Genomic DNA, 16291 nt, shown 5'->3' with positions numbered 1-16291 from the left:
TTTTAATTGTGGGCTGCTTAATTGGGTAATTCAATTAATCAGAAAGACCTAGGGAACCAAGTTAATCCTAATGACACCTAATCACATTGGTGGTGGCATAAGGAAGATGGTAATTACAAAAAGTTGGCTGACTGTAGATGCCTTGGTCATGCATCTGTCCCCATCTTTCAGTCCACTTGTTCCGCCCAAAACTGTTTCACACCCTTCTGTAGCACCTATGTACATATACATACATACATACATATATATATGTATACGTATATGTACACATACATATATATACACACATATATATGTACACATACCAGTATATACTGGATCAATATCCCTGACTGCTTCAGATTTGTGGCTCGCAGCTTACACCACAGTCATTTGAGAGGGTGCGAGCCTGCCCCCGTTGCTCTGCCCAGTTCCCGTGGTTTTGCCAGCAGGACGGCTTTAACGGGGCTGGGGGAGGCAGCTGCCCGGCGTTGCTGTCACAGCCTTTTGGAGACAGAAGGCGGGCAGCTGGCTCTGCCCTGCGCGAGGAGGTGAAGCAAGGGCAGGCGGACTGTCCCCAGCCCGCCGTGCTCCTCCAGGAGCCGGCACCGGAGAGCTCCGATCCGGGATCTCCACCAGCTGCCCCGGGCGACTCCGGCCGCTCCCCAGCGCGGCGGCCCCAGCCCCGCCCCGCCGGTGACACCCCCGTGCTCCCGCCCCTCGCTTCCCGCCCCCCGCCGGTGCGCGCGGGGGGTGCGGCTCGGCTCGGCTCGGCTCGGCTCGGCTCGGCTCGGCTCATCTCATCTCATCTCAGCTCAGCTCAGCTCAGCTCTGCCTCGCTCGGCTCGGTTCATCTCTGCTCGGCCCGGCTCGGCTCATCTCTGCTCGGCCCGGCTCGACTTATCTCTGCTCGGCTCCGCTCCGCTCCGCTCGGCCCGGCCCGGCCATGGTGGAGCGCTCGGACGAGGCGCCGCTGCTGTTCTGGGCCGAGGGCCCCGCCGTGTCGGCGCCGCCGCCCGCGGCCGAGCCGGGCAGCGGCGGCGGGCGGCGGCTCGGCGGCGGCTGGAGCGCGGCTCCGTGGGACGGCGAGGGGCCGGCGGAGGCGGCGGGGCCGCAGCGGGCCGAGGCGGAGGAGGACCAGATCGTGGCCGTCTTCGTGGTCACCTTCGACCCCCGCACGGGTGAGCGGCGCCGGGAGCGGGCGCGCTGGGAAGCGGGGGCCGGGCCTGGGGCTCCCGGTGCCCCTGGAGTAAGATGGATGCGGCCGGGACTGGGCTTCGCTTGGGGAGCGATCCCCCCGCATCCCGCCTCCCAGGGACCGCTCCTCCCGCCGTCCTGGGGCAGCGTGGCGGACCCAGTGCGGAGCGGCCGCGGGAGCCGGGCTGCCCTCTGCCCCCACGGGGGACAGCGGCTTCACCGCACGGCTGCCGGTGTGGGGACCGGGGGCCGTGCGCATTTGCCGAAAACGGAGCACAAGGGGGATTGCTTTTGGTCTCCATCCCGCCGAAAAGAAGTTCTGGCGGGAGGAAGGCGCCGCGTCTGGTGCCGCTCGGAGGAGAGGGATGGGTGTATCTCCACGGCACCGGGAGTTTGTGGACGGCTCTGGGGCATCCCCTGCGCCCCACACAGATTTAGGCCGAGCCTCTGCCCAGCGCTGCCTGGAGGGCACCAACCTGTTAGCAGCATCTTGAGAGCATCTTTCTGCCTCCGTGGAGCGGCGCAGACCTGCCCGCAGCTATCGGTGATGGATGGCGTTTGTGGCAGGCGTAAATCCGGAAGGCTCGCAGGGCATGATCAGCAGCAGCAGCAGCAGCTCAGCTGCGTATTTCTTGGTGACCGGTGTATTTAGAGGCTGGCCTCTGGCGGGATCTCTGGGACTTAGTGCTTTGAAGGAGTGCTGCGATCCAGGAGGGCAGAGGAGGGGGGCAAGAGAATATATTTTCTACTTCTCATTGCCATATCATTCTCTCTCAATGTTGTTGGACTATGCTGTTGTATCAGTACTGACAGAGGTTATTAATTTCAAACCTGTAAATCAGCATTTCAGAAAATGTTTTAACTTTGTTTTCCTAGTCCCACTGCCCCCACAGTATCCACCAAACAGGATGTTAGGACACAGATAGGAAGTTAGCACCTGCCTTGCACCTGTGAACACAGGTACTACTGTGCAGAGGGATCTGATGTCCTGAGACACATTGTTGGGTCTTTTGGCTGCCAGGCACCAACCTGGGGTTCAAAGGCAAGAGAGAGATTCAGGAGCCCATTTACATCCAGATGTGAGACTGAGCTCCTCTTTCTTTTCTAGACAGGCACTGCCTTAGCAAATCCACAGCAAAAGTACACGAGACAGGAGTCTGTAAAGCACAGTGAGGTTAGTTCTTCAGTGGAAGGGGAAAGTACCTGACATCCTGCTCACAAGAGGGCCTTGGTAGTGAAGACTGAATGCCAGTCTTGAACTGAATATCCTAAGGAAGTAGAGAACAGGACGTAGCTGCTGGTGTGATGTGGTGTCAGCAGTGCCCACTGTCAGACAGCATGACTGCAGTGTCCCAAAACACCCAAGGGATTTTGAGAAGTTACCCTTTCATATTGCACCCGAGGGAAGTGTCTTCAGTCTAGAGGTAATTTACTCATAAAAATCTGAAATAAGAATGGATGTCATCTTTCCACCAGGAGATGGAAAGTGGAGGTGTTTCTCCTAAGTATCCAAAACATGAAAGAGTCTGGGTGACTGCAGCAACAGCAGGTTGCCTTTCAATCCGACAGCATATGCCTTCTATGAAATTGTGAGATTTTCTTGAGAGTTGGCAGGAAGCTGAGCTTTCTCAGGAGTTTTTCTTAACCAGCTGTTGCTTTGAAAGAAGTCCAGGGAAAGTTGGGCAACAGCTCTTCTCACATCTGATGTGCAGTTAATGCTGGGTGTCACCAGCCTTGGAGTAGTCTGTCAAGTCCAGGAATATTTAACCTCCTGCTGCTACCCAGCATGGATGATAGGACTGTGAGCAATATACCAGCAAATGTCAGCTTTACAGCTGGGAAGCAAAGTGCCCTGCACAGGGTGTGGACTTGGAAAAACATCATGAAGTTGCAGTGGTGTGAACTTGCTAAGGTCAAAAAGAGAATGCGGGAATTACTGGTGAACCACATCAGATAGTGTGAGGAACTTCTTTAATGTTTGTAAGAGTAGCTGGTCCTTGTGTATGACTTAAAGGAAATCATCCAGTTAGTGTCTGAGCTGCTTGATCCTGCCCAGAAAAAGCATGGCAGACCTCTTTGGCAGCTTGCTGAGGCATAGGAACAGCTGAATTTCTGTGCAGGTGGTTATGCCAGGTAGGGTCTACCCAAATACAGGCAAGTAGGTGGGCAAGAGAGGTTTTACTGTAGAAGCATGAACTGGTAACCATGCTAATAAAGAACGTAACAACTTCTCTCCAAAATTTAGAAGGGCTTGAAGTAGAAGAGCTTAGTGTACAGCAGTTGCATGTGATAAGTTTCCAAAGGTAGGTTATGGGGTTGCCAGGTCACTGTTACTGTCAGCGCCCATGTGAGTGACTGACATAAGAGCCAGAGGCAGCTTCTGAATCGGTGCAGTCCTCACCTGCAGCATGGTGAACCTTGTGGCACTTGAGAAGGAGCTCTTTTCACTGCTGTTGTGGGGCAGCTGATAACAGTCACCTTTGTGGAGGTCCCACACAGCTTAAAGGGTCTGTGAGTAATGGAGAGAGACAAGGAAGAGAGGGAAGTAATATGTTTTGCACCAGTGAACATGCAAATATTCTGTTTTTCTGTCCCACATTTCCTCCATGCAGGAAACTGAGTGAGTGTAATGTTTAGGTTACACTTTATGCCTCTTCTGTCCTGGCACAACATGGTAGCACTGCACAGCTGGGGACCCTAAAGCCCTCGGGAAACATCTAATAGTGAGGAGTGACAAGTGATGACCCCAAATGCTGGTGCCAGTATCTTCTTTGTGAGGATGTGAAAATCCAGTGGAAAGGAAATACAAGGGAAAGAGGAAGAACATCTTTAACTTTGTACACTAGAAAATGAGTGCTGGCTCAGACCTGACCTGAAGGTGGGAGATAGCTTCCAGGAGATCAGATGTGCACATCTGACTCTCAGCAGAATCACTAGGCTGCTCTCTAATGCTGGGTGACTCTCACTTGGAAAGTTTCCTGTGTGCACGAGAGCTGCTTTCTCCATGGGGAAGGGCAGTGCTTCCTGTTTTTCTACAACATTGCTCCCTCCTCCCTCCTCTGGTTTCTCAGGCAGACTGGCAGTCCTATTGCATCTGGGTGAAGTCTCTCCTTTGTTTGCTCTCCTGTTTCGCCAGACTGACTTTCCTACTTTTTAATCTCGGCGTTTGTTCTCCGACTGCCACGTCGCTCGTGTTCATAGGGCAAGGTGGCGTGAGGAACAGCCAGGAGCACAGCTGCAGGTTGCTCCTGACAGATCCCAGAAAAAAAAAATAGCTACGTGATAGGTGAGCTGGTTTTGAGGTCACATGCAGGGTAAAGATCTGTTTCAAGGCATCCTTTCCTTATTGCTGCTACAGAACAAGCATTGTTTAAACAATGTCCACTCTAACACCTCTGCAGTGGATGTAACACCTGACAGTGTTTGTGACTAAACTGAGCAAAGCCCATCTTCCTTTGTTTTTGTTGGCACTCTCACCTATCCATCTATGAATCTACAAGTAATGACCAGTAAGGGATGCTCTATGGGGCAAGGCTTAACATCTGGCCTTAACCACAATTTCATGGTTATGAGGCAACAGTCTCAAGAATTGACATCCTCACACTTTCAGGGAGGGTTCTTGTGCCTTTAAAGAGCAAACCAAACAGGCTCACACAAGCCCCAAACAACAAAAGCCACCATCTATATATAATCTGCAGGCCCTCCAGGGGAGCGCGCGGCTGCTATGATGTCACTGGCTCTCTCTGCCAGCCTTTCACACGCCTCAGAGGCCGAGGTGCTGCACAGCAGAGCTCTGTGCTCTCGCCTGTGACTGCACAGGGCTGCGCTCGGGTCACGAGGCTGCTGCTGCTCCCTGGTTCTCCGGGAGAGGTCTGCTTGTGCACTGCAAATGGGCACTTGGATGCATAGCTTCTCCTGTTGCCATGCCTAACACTGTTGGGTTTTTTGAAGTCCTTGCCAGGCAGGGCTGGGGGAGGTCTACTGAATGCAGCATCCATGTGAGAAGAAAAATAGCCTATTTAAATGTCAGTGGCTAAGCCTTATTCCTGTGCAGGCATATACTTGTGCAGTATGAGTAATGAGACAAAAGACAGGCTTCAGAAATGAGGCCTGTGATTTAAATATCTCCCAGAGATTTGGCTGAGTGTAAGGCCCCTCCAAATGTACACAGTCTGTGCAAGCACTGCTGGAATGCTCACCCCAAAGGGCAGGGAAAGGAGTGAACCAGTAGGAAGCACCTTTTTGCTGCACCTGCCATTGCATTATCCTGAAGAATTTTGGTTTGTTTGCCTTGTTTTTAAAACTAAGCCACATGACTTCAAATGCTGTGGACAGACTGACAGCTGTGGAGCACATCTCAGTGCAGTGGGAATGTCCAGGAGAGCGGTTGGGCTCTGAAGTGCTGTCATGGGAAAGTGTGAGAAGTCACCCCTTTTCTGGTCTTATTGGACTTGTTGGACTTATTTGCTTTAGGGACATTTTGTGACTTCTCTGATATCATCTGTTCCAGGATCAGGCTCCTCAGGTGGCGTTTTCCCATGAACAACTGCATGCTTTCTGGCTGGGTTAGCAGGTGACAGGTGTTTGCTGATCTTGATCTAGGTTGTAATTGATGTATTTTTTTGTTGGTTATTCTAGCATGCAAAAACACATTGCAGTACTTGGATCACCTCAGCCTCCATATAAAGCTTCAGGTAACTCCTCTATCCTAAAGAAAATAGGAGAGATTTCAGGGAAGAAGTGATGACTTGGATGATGACTTAGGGGTTTCTGTTTGACCAGGCCTGTCAAGCACCGGGAAAGAAAAATGTTGTTGGTGGTGTGAGCTATCCCAGAAACTCATCCTAAAGAGCAACAGTCTGTCCTTTGGTTCTTTTTAATGGGATGGATGCTTGTGTAGACCAAAGCTTATCCACCATCAGGTAAAATCATAGCTGCTCTGTAATTAAGCTTATCATGGATAAATCCACAAAATAGCACTAGCTTCAGAAGTGGCCCCAAATGTCCCACAGTGTCTGTATGTTGTGCTACAAGTAACATTTGCAAGAGAAATGTGGAGTATTGTATGTCATGTACTGTCTGTGACAATGTAGGAGTTCCGGAGTTGTGTTAGGGCACTGTTACAGGTGTCCCAGGGTTAGAAAAGCAACAACTTCCTGTTGATGATGTATGCATTTTAGAAACAGGTACTGTATTCAAGCTTACCCAAATGAATTTGCTTCTCTACAGGCAACATGGTGGAATGGTGTTTACCCCAAGATATAGATTTGGAAGGTGTGGAATTCAAATCCATGGCAAGCGGGTCCCACAAAATCCAGTCAGATTTCATGTGAGTACATCTGAGCTATATAACTTCTTCCTTTCTTAGTTGTGCGTCTTAATTCATAACATTCAAGAAAAATATCTTCTAGGAAGCTAGGGTCCTGCAGAAACTGGCTTGCTAAGCTTTCTACCTGCCAAAGATACTTTTCAGACACTTTCAATATCATGTTAAGTACCAGCAAGCTGCAGGGATCTGCTGTATGACTGCTTTGCCTGTGGAGACCAACTGGGGCAGGCCAGCTTCTCACTGGTGCGCAAATTTTAATGTGTACTGGGCAAATGACCTGCACTGCCACTATAGAGACTGTCAGCAGGGGCCTAGAGTGAAGGGCAAGGAATGGCAGAACTGAAATGGGAAGGATTTTGCAGGAACAGGACTTAGAACAATGTTCTTAACTCTGACAGAACTTTTGGTTCCTTTAAATGTTGTTATAAACAGGTCTCACTCGCTTTCTTCTTTGCTAGTTCCTTCAGTGGAAACACATAAGAGAGAAATTTTCTGCATTCTGCTAACTCAATGTTGCAATGCAGCAATGTTTTGCAATGAACTGCAGTGTCACAATTCCTTTTGTTCAGGAATAACAGTTACTTTCTTAAAGGCATGTGAACTGAACTCTTGCAGTCTGATCATCAGTGTTCTTCAACCCAAAATATGACCAGGTAGCTGTACTGTACTCAGAACTGCATTCACTGCAGGCTTCTTCCTTGGAGGAAGGGCTCTACACTGACTGAATTATGTGTTCTGTTGGTCTTCCTTCCAAGTTACTTATTTTATACTTACTGGCCTGTGACATGGCTGGTAGGGGCTTTAGTGGGAACTCCTGGGAACTTTTGCCTTAAATATTTTGTCTTGCTGCTCAGAAGACTGGGGCACCCAAGGCCTGTCCTTAGCCCTTCAGTTAGCAGGGTGGTATTTCAGAGAGCTCCTTACAGAAGAAAATATATTCCCAAATCAGCAATTTTAGCCCTCAGTTACCTTTCTTCTTCTTTCTTCTTTTTAACATTAACCCTTCTGTCCAACCTTTGTCTGCAGTTATTTCCGGAAAGGGCTCTGCTTTGGCCTGGCCTGCTTTGCCAACATGCCTGTGGAGAGTGAGTTAGAGCGTGGTGCCCGCATGAAGTCCGTGGGCATCCTCTCCCCTTCCTACACACTGCTGTATAGGTACATGCACTTCCTGGAGAACCAGGTCAGGTAAGTTCCCTTCGGAATGAGCCTGGCCATTCCCCACGTGGGAGAGGTTATGTTCCTTCTATAGAGAGCAGTTTTAGGCAAGTGAGAATTCAGTGACAATGCTCTGCTGTGATTTCCTTGACTGGCTATTTCTCCACAAAGTATTACAGGTTCACAGTGTGAAGGAGACAAGGAACTGATTAGCAGCAGTCTGTTGCTTCCTTAACAGGCTAGTCAAATGATACCCAAACCCTGGTTATTGTAGGCAGACATAGATGTCACAGGGAGAGTTGAGACAACAAGTAGTTCCCCTTTTCTCCTTCTGACAACCATTTTACTAGGGGTTTACAAAAGGCTTCTAACTGTGTAATGGTGCTCCTGCCTAGTTGTGTGCTTCAGTTGTGTTGAGTGGATCTAGCAGCAAAAATGGTGATGGTAGAAAACTGTTCCTACCTGAGTGTATTTAAAACAGGACCAGTGCTATGCACACCCCAGCTCGCTGCCTGTGTCAGCATGTGTGTGTTCTCTGGCTGCACTGAGAGCTCGTAGTCCTGATGTTTCTTCAGCCCTCCTGGATGAATCTGTGCAACTGAAGCACCCAGGATCCCTTTTAGCTGGGAGAGCAGATGTTTGCTGGGGGCAAGGCACTAAACAAATAGTCTGGAGATACTACAGATCTCCCCTTTTTTCTTTTCTTTTCCAGACACCAGCTGGAAATGCCAGGGCACTACTCCCATCTAGAGGCATTCTATGATGACAAGAAAGGAGTTCTCCCTGATAGCAAGGGCACCCCCAGCTCTCAGCAACCTGTCCACTGGCTGCCTTCTATCCACAGATACATGTACCCAGAGATGAAGGTGAGGCAGGTGCCTGAGGCCTGCAGGAATGAGCAGAGGGCTGCTGCTCCTTGCTGGTGCCTCATACTCCTTTATGTAAGCAGTCACTCCCGTGCTTTGTAGGCTGCTTAGATAAGATTTTGTTACTTGGACCGTTGCAAGCTGTGTGCTGGTCTTGCTCCCACATTTAGCCTTAGCATCTGTGCATGTGTCCCGGTTTCACCTCTAAGCTGTTTTCTTCCCTTTCGCTCCACCTGCAGATCACACACCCTGCTGGCTGTATGTCTCAGTTCATCAAATTCTTTGGTGAGCAGATCCTTGTCCTCTGGAAGTTTGCCCTGCTGCGCAAGCGCATACTGATATTTTCACCACCCCCAGTTGGAGTTGTCTGCTATAGAGGTATGTTTCCAGGGACACTGCAGAGCTCTGATCTAGTAGGCTGAAGCATTGCAGAAATTGCCTGCAAGTACTGCGGGGACAGACGTCATGCAGGTCTTCAAAATCCATTGTGACCATGCCTCATGAAGACACCACCCAGTCTGCATTTACACGTTTCCTACCAAATGCTTTTCTTCAGGCCTTGTGAGTAAGGACACATCTGGCACTGTCAAACTCAGTTTCTGTCAGCACAGGACAATAAGAGCACTGACTGAATCTGTGGATTCTAGTATGTGGGATTCCTATGAGAGAACTCATTATTTCCTATGCAAAACAAGATGTCATCACTTGAGAAGTTCTGATGTTTAAGGGCATTTCAGAGCTCTGACCATTGTTTTCATAGAGGCCTGTGGGAGAACTGGGCATTTGGGGTTCAGAGTGCCCTTAAGGGAAACCAAAAGCATCTCAGGATGTACTTGTCTTGTCCACAGTGTATTGCTGCTGTTGCCTTGCAAATGTTTCTCTGCCTGGTCTTGGAGGAACTGTCCCAGAGTCCAAACCATTCTTCTATGTGAATGTGGCAGACATAGAAATGCTGGAGACAGAAGTATCATACGTGGCCTGTAAGTATGATAGATTAGTCATGATGTTTTTAGCTTCAGGCTGCAAAATGTCTTGAGACACCAGACTGTGGAATAGAACTGATGAGAAATAGGTTGTGCATGGAATTACTAACTATGCAAGCAGGAGAGAACAGTTAGTCTGCTGGGAAAGCAACATGCTGCTCTGAAAATCTTCTCTGGTTTTGGCAGGTACAACAGAAAAGATATTTGAGCAGAAACGGGATCTCTATGATGTCTATGTGGACAACCAGAATGTGAAGACGCATCACGAACATCTGCAACCGCTCCTGAAAATTAACAATGCTGACAAGGAGAAGTACCGACGGCTCAATGACCAAAGGTAATCACAGACGTCTGGGTGCTCCTGATAGGAGATGTGGAATAAAGAGGACACTGCTCCTTTGTACTTTCCTCCTTGTAGTATTTTCAAAATATCCCACTAGTTCAGCTCATCTCTTGAAGATTCTGGTCATCTCATAAAGCTTTGAGGTTCACAGTACGTATGTGCAATTAACTTGTCTCCCTTCTCTTAGGCAGATGTTAATGTATTCTCAAGAAGTGGGTGAGGATTGCAGCTCCTGTGAAGAGGACCTTTTTATCTTGTGAGTGGCTACCTCTAATATTTCGTTGGACACTGCTAGTTTTAGGGAGCCTCTTGCACTGATTTTGTGTTGCACTGTTTGGCATATTATGAAGCAGCATGTTTGACATAATTCCATAGTTAGCTTTCTTCCTCTAGGATTCCAAAAACAGATTGGTTCTTCTTCAGATCATCTTCCTTTCGAGAAGCCAAAACGTAGTATCCACTGGGGTCACTTATGTGCCAGAAGGGAGAAGTGAATGTTAAAAACACAATGGGAGATGTAAGAATGCCCTCGCAAACATAAGCACTATTGCCAGAACATTTGGCTCTGGAAAGGACAGTGTTCATGGAAAGCAGGCACTGTACTGTACTGGGGATTGGTACAGTGTGGAGATCAGACCTGCATGTGAAGAACTGGCCCACTGATGTGGCTGACTTCATACCTGGCAAACAGAGGAACCAGAACTGGGTGTAGAGTGGGAGGTACAGAATTAGATAAAAACCACATGCCTACCACCTCTGAAGCCCTTCTCTGCCTGTTGCTATTCACACTCTGCAGCAAGTGAGAAGTAATGGGATGAAACTGTGTGAAGGGCTGTGGGGGCAGAGCTCTGACTGTTGAGCTTCACAGGTGTAGCCAGACCTCTTTTTGAGTAGCTTTGCATGTTTCAAAGAAAACAACAGGTAAGAAGTAGCTCTCACTGGTGTGTTCTGCACCAGTAATGGAGAATTTATTTATTTACTCATTGGCTTATCAGATGGGTGACAACACTATTTCCTCCTTTACATTATGGGAGCTGTAGGTGTGATGTACCTGCTTGGTGACCACAGAACACACTTTAGCTGATAACGTGGCTTCTTCTGAGGGAAATGACACCCACAGATGGGAGCACCGCTGTCAATTAACAGTTACTGCTTTATCTTTGTTTATTCTGGGTCACCAAAGAGAGAATGGAAAAGTACTACAGCACCACCCAACAAGGTGGGATCTCTGGCTAAAGGGGGTTAAATGCAATTCTGGGGCTCTGCTGCCTGTTTGGTAAAGACGCTGTCTTTTTGGAGAGTGTGTGCAATCCCTTTTGCTGACTTTACCCTGTAGGTTTTTCATGGAGCAGAACAACCGCATATTCCAGACGCTGATGGAGGTGTCAGCCAGCCAGGACAAGACACTGACAGCTGACCACGCACGAGGCATGGGCCTGGATCCCCAAGGGGATCGAAGTTTCCTTATGGACCTCCTGGAAGTGTATGGCATTGATGTTATGCTAGTCATTGACAACCCCTGCTGCACTTAAACCAAGGGCAACAGAGATGGGGAGCAAAGATCACTTTTTAAAGACTACTAGACATTGCTTAGGAGGATCACTGGAACTCACCACAGCCACAGTTATTTAATAACTTTATATGGAGAGTATTTATAATTTTAAAGCAAAATGTGATTTTATTTTCTCACACTCAACTTCCCAGTGAGTACCTGCTCTAAGGTTCCTTTTGGTTTTGTCTCCCTTTCCCTTTCATTTGTGTGTTTTTGTTTTGTTTAGCTAGGACCAGTGGCACCTTTGCACCAAACCTCACTGTTGCCAGTGATAGCTAGGTTTTGGCCTGGCCTGGATACCTGAGGGCGGAAGACTTCAGGAAAGCACTTTGTTTGATGACAACCAATGTGAAATGCTACAGCTGAGCTTTCAGACTTTTCTGGAAAATCCTCCTATCAACTGCCCCTTCCACTTGGGGACTGAAGAGGGCTTTAGCACAAGCTGTTAATGGCCCAATCTCATAAATAGCTCCTACCAAGTTTATTGGTGGGGACAGTTAAATCAATGATAACAACCAGGACTCATTTAAACACTCCTCACGCAACTTTAAGGTGAATTGGAGTCAAGCCACCCTTCCTTGTAAATGCCAGAAGCAAGTTTGGGATCGGGGATGCTACAGGATCTTATGACTTTGCTTACCGGAGCAGCATGGTTTCACTTTCAGCATCTGAGGTGGTCTAAACTGGCAGAGACTGCACCTACCTATCTCATAGCTGGAGAAGAGCACCCTCTCTCCTCAATCATCCCACCACCACCTTCGGCTTTTAGTTGCATCACATCTGCTGCTTTAGTTTAAAATCTTCAAACCAGCAAGATGGTCTCCCATTTAACAAGGACCAACACCACTGAGCCACTTTGCAGTCACTGTTGTCCAGCCTCAGCTCAGATGGTGCTGGGCTGGGGGGGGTAGATTAAGTATGCTTTAACTAACGTCACTAGCCCTTCCTTTGTAGCTGATGGGACTTGTTGCTCCTTTGCTTTAATACTGTCTGCTAATCCTTTTGTTGAGCCTTCAGCACTGCCTGCTGCTATCCCTGGCTTTCTGTGTGAGACAGAGAACAGACCTTTCAGCAGGAACAACTGAAGTTTGCAGGAGGCTCCCTTGGAGTTTGGTATTCTTACCTGGCACAGCCGCTAGGAGCAATGTTTAAAAGCAAGTCTGTCTTTTTTTCTGGGCAGAGCTGTAGAACCAGATGAAACAGATGTTTTCTTATGCTGTTGAAAGAATAGGATTCAGTTCCTGAAGTTCCTCCAAGAAGGCCATCCCAGTAAAGAATAATCCCTTTGCCATACAAAATCCAAGAATGCTACTGTGGGTTCTACGTGTGACATACAGCTTTGCTCCAAATCCTTCAGCTAGTCGCAATATCAGCTTTCAGCTGACTGTTCTTCCTGAACTGTGGCTATAGCTGATTAGTTGCTGCTTCTATCATTACAGATTTCAGCACCCTTGGAGGCTTTCTGTGCACTGTAGGAATGCAGACTGTAGCTGATGTATCCATTTGTCCTAGCATTTTATAGCATGAGACAGAACCTGAACCACTGAGATCTCACCCACTCTAAAGCAGGCAAGCACGTTTTTGAAACAGGTGAAGCAAATGTTCTCCAACCATACCCTCTGTGGATTGTCTTCCTCTGGAAAGGGGGAGGCAGTTGTTCCTGCAATTTGCCTTTCTCTGAGCAGTCACTCCCCTAGCAGCTTTTTCAAGCTGCTTTTCCAGGGCTTTTTCAAGGCTTTGGGATGTTTTTGTACAGAAGAAAATATGCAGTTGTTCATACTGTCAATTGCTCACAATAACTGTAACACCATCCTTAGAAGGTTGGGGAAAAAAATGGAGAAAGAGGTAAAAACAGCTGAGTGTCATTTAATGGAAAGACCAGTCTCCTTAAGAAATGGCTTTGTTTTTAAATTGACACCTGACGTGTAAAAGTGGCCCACAACCTCCACACTTTTTTTCTCTAACTTCCACTTGTTTTAACATGCTGTCTGCAGTGACGATTCTTGAGGAAGTACAGCTGAGCTACCCTTGTATTGCTGTCACTTCTTCAGACATCAAAAGAAAAAAAAAAAAACCCCAGAACTGAAACTAGTCACAAGCAATTTCTCCTCTCACTTTCTTGAAGGTTTGCTACATAGTTTAGCTGTGGTCAATTGTTAATGACTTTCTATTTTCTTTGCCTTTTGCTAAACTAAACAGAAACAAACCTTTGATTTAATGTTGAAATTTTACAGTCACTGCAGTGAGAGGCTTTCTAACACCCTGCATTAGAGCACTGTTGTTTACAAACTGTTGGAACATGAGGTCTGGTAGACTGCACTGACATAGCCCACTGAGCAGAAGCTCCTGAAATTCCTATTTGATTTATTAAAAGTCTGCTTTTCAGAAATCAGGTCCTCAGTTCTTAGCAGTAGTATGGGTGCAGAAGCATCAAAGCAAGCAGATTACTGTAGCAGCATGCATGTGCTACCAGTTGGATGGTTGCAGCCTATCTTATTCTTCCTTGTAATTTTGTTCTTCCTTGTAATTTTGCTTCTCTATCAAGGCTCTCTTGGCAGGCAACAGCTACAAAAGTCAGGAAGCTGTCCAACAGAAGACAGAACAAGAAGACTCTTCTCTCCTAACCCCTTCCTTATTTGATTAGCTGCTGAAGTGCTTTCACCTGCACTCCTTTCTAAAAGATAGCACTTTTATTTTTGTCACATGTGGAAAGTTCTCAAGAAATGGGTAATGGGTACATAATAGAAACAAATTGTTAATAGCTTGGGACATGAAGGGCTGTTCTGTGGAACCAGTTTAACTGAGTCTTATCTTTCCAGAAGATACCATAATTCAAGGTAAAACAGTTATGTACAGATATTAAAAATCCTCTCCTGGACACTCAACTGGTGCTTTGTTGCATAGTAGCAGCTGGGAGACATCTACTGGGTATGTTTTGAATCAAAAGAGGGAGGAAAATGTGGTATAAGATAGGATATTGCTGATTTGTCTTCTCCCTTTGCCTTTACAGTGGTGCCTTCAGTTTCTTGGGTGTAATGCCTCTGGTCAGTTGCTGTGATAAGAGCCCAGGTTTGAATGGTGGTTACGGTAACCAGGTCTACCCTGTGCCCCTGTGTATTTTCCAAAACTCAAATTGTTGGATAGCCAGTGCAGGTTCTCAGCTTGTACTTGCTTGACTTGAACCAGGAGAACAAGAACTTCCTAACTGCATCTTAACTCAAGCTGCACTAGAAATGTATAATCAAGCAATGAATTATTACTACTTGTACTATCTGCACTGAAGGGTAAAGCTTATGAGAGACATAAAAGCTTGGTTTTCAATCTGAACAAGCAACACCATGCCAGACATCTAAATCATCGAAAAGTCTTCTCACTGCAAGGTTAGGCCAAACTGCATAGCACCAATAAAGAACTATAATGGATATTAGGAGAAAGGCACTTTATGGAATCAGAATTCAGATTTGTCTTACAGACATGCCACTACCTTATTTTCTAGCATACATGAGGTACTTACTGCAGTGTATGTTACAGCCAATGGTCATGACTGTCACAGGAGCTGAGCTTGTGTGTTCACCATCCTTTTGGGCAGAAGAAAGTTCAATCACCTTTTCAAAAGGAAGTAGTTCCCTGTACAGGTTATTTAGTAAAGCAGGGTTATGGAGATAGCCCATTTTAACACCTGTCAAAGTTAATAAGCAAAAGGCTGGGAGTAGCTGTGGCCCTCCTGGCCACAGACTGTGCAAGGGACAGGCACGCTTTGCTCGGGGAGGTGGAAAACAGTGGCTCCTGGAATAGCAGGGTAAGAGCACTCTATCCTAAAGCAGAATTCTAGGTAAAAAGCATATACATTAACCCAAACTCTCATCCTAGCCATTACTTCTAAGTTAGATGCTGTCTTCTTCCCACCTTCCCAAAACCAGTGGTGTAGTAATTATGAGAAAGGACAACACAAATGTATTTTACAAGGGACTGAAATATATTGACTTAACAGTGTGATCTGTCTAAAACTGAGGGTACTAAATGCCTGTGAACCAGGATTTTAGATCTTGGTTAATGCAACATGTCATTCAAATGGGAATGTTTAAATGTGGTCAAAATAAACAGGTGCCTTGAGCTGGTCCATCATTAGATTGTTATCCCTCCTTTTTATTTATGTTACAGTATTTTAAGCCCTTCTAGAATGGATTGTAAGTTGAAGCCAGGATAAGTGCTTTCGTGAGTGGGACCTAGGATTCTACTCCTCCTTCCTGTCTTGGAGTTTGTGCAAAAGAAGATTTTTGTGTTGCTGTCAGACAGAAACATAAGAACTAAGTCCTTTCCTCAACACTTCAGATAGTGGGTTCAGCCCCTGCCTATTTTATGTAGTGTCTATCTCACACCTCCCTTCTCAATGTTGCAATTCAGAGGTCTAGAATTACCCTATACTGGAAGAACTCTGAACTGCAGAGGAAGGAGAAAAACTACTTGAATGGTATTTGTACAAGCTACTCAACTTATGCTGATATGAATATTTAAATACCAGCCTCTGTCTCAGATGATGCCTTGGTACTTCAGCATCAGAACAGCATCAGCAATACCAATTCTGAAGGGATCTCTTGGTTACCCTCAAGCAAGGAATTACATTGCAATGGGAGCTATGGAAGAGAACTAGTGATTTTCCCTGTAAAATGGTACAGATGAACACGGAGCCAGTTCTCACCACCTTACCCCTTGCAACAAGCTGGGTGTAATTCTAACAGCTCTGATGTTGTTTGCATCTTGCAGATGTGTGGTTGCTCCCATAGGCCTGTGGCTCTGTAGAGAAAATGCTTACTAAAAACATGGGTATTTTTAAATACAATTAAAGCTTACCTTTTTGAAATGGCTGTTGCCTTGTCTTTCCTGCCA

The 16291-nt window shown here is 46.9% G+C and overlaps 1 protein-coding gene across 2 annotated transcripts; it reads left to right on the top strand.

Moving 5' to 3' along the window:
• Positions 1-813: 813 nt before the first annotated feature.
• DENND11 (DENN domain containing 11) lies at positions 814-16265 on the top strand. 2 transcript variants are annotated; one of them, XR_005956852.1, is made up of 9 exons: positions 814-1160; positions 6406-6505; positions 7532-7690; positions 8373-8526; positions 8766-8904; positions 9375-9506; positions 9696-9846; positions 10044-10108; positions 11189-11205. XR_005956852.1 is itself a non-coding variant. In XM_041487513.1 (9 exons), the coding sequence occupies exons 1-9, from the start codon at positions 926-928 to the stop codon at positions 11382-11384; spliced, it is 1335 nt and encodes a 444-aa protein (XP_041343447.1). In that variant the 5' UTR covers positions 814-925; the 3' UTR covers positions 11385-16265. The 2 variants fall into 2 exon arrangements, 1 of the variants encoding a protein (XP_041343447.1); XM_041487513.1 differs by having other exon boundaries at positions 10040-10108; positions 11189-16265.
• Positions 16266-16291: the final 26 nt, after the last annotated feature.

Source organism: Pyrgilauda ruficollis, unplaced genomic scaffold (genome assembly GCF_017590135.1).
Source record: "Pyrgilauda ruficollis isolate IOZ18807 unplaced genomic scaffold, ASM1759013v1 scaffold80, whole genome shotgun sequence".
NCBI lineage: Eukaryota > Metazoa > Chordata > Aves > Passeriformes > Passeridae > Pyrgilauda > Pyrgilauda ruficollis.
The sequence above is the reverse complement of the archived record's forward strand: the minus strand, read 5'-3'. Positions and strand labels throughout refer to the sequence as shown.

What these genes read in the sequence shown, in the direction of transcription:
- DENND11 (XM_041487513.1), top strand. Translation starts at nt 926, where the DNA reads ATGGTGGAGCGCTCGGACGAGGCGCCGCTGCTGTTCTGGGCCGAGGGC. An exon ending in CACCTTCGACCCCCGCACGG is followed by an intron (nt 1,161 to 6,405) that starts GTGAGCGGCGCC and finishes GCTTCTCTACAG; the next exon opens with GCAACATGGTGGAATGGTGT. An exon ending in TTCCTGGAGAACCAGGTCAG is followed by an intron (nt 7,691 to 8,372) that starts GTAAGTTCCCTT and finishes TTTCTTTTCCAG; the next exon opens with ACACCAGCTGGAAATGCCAG.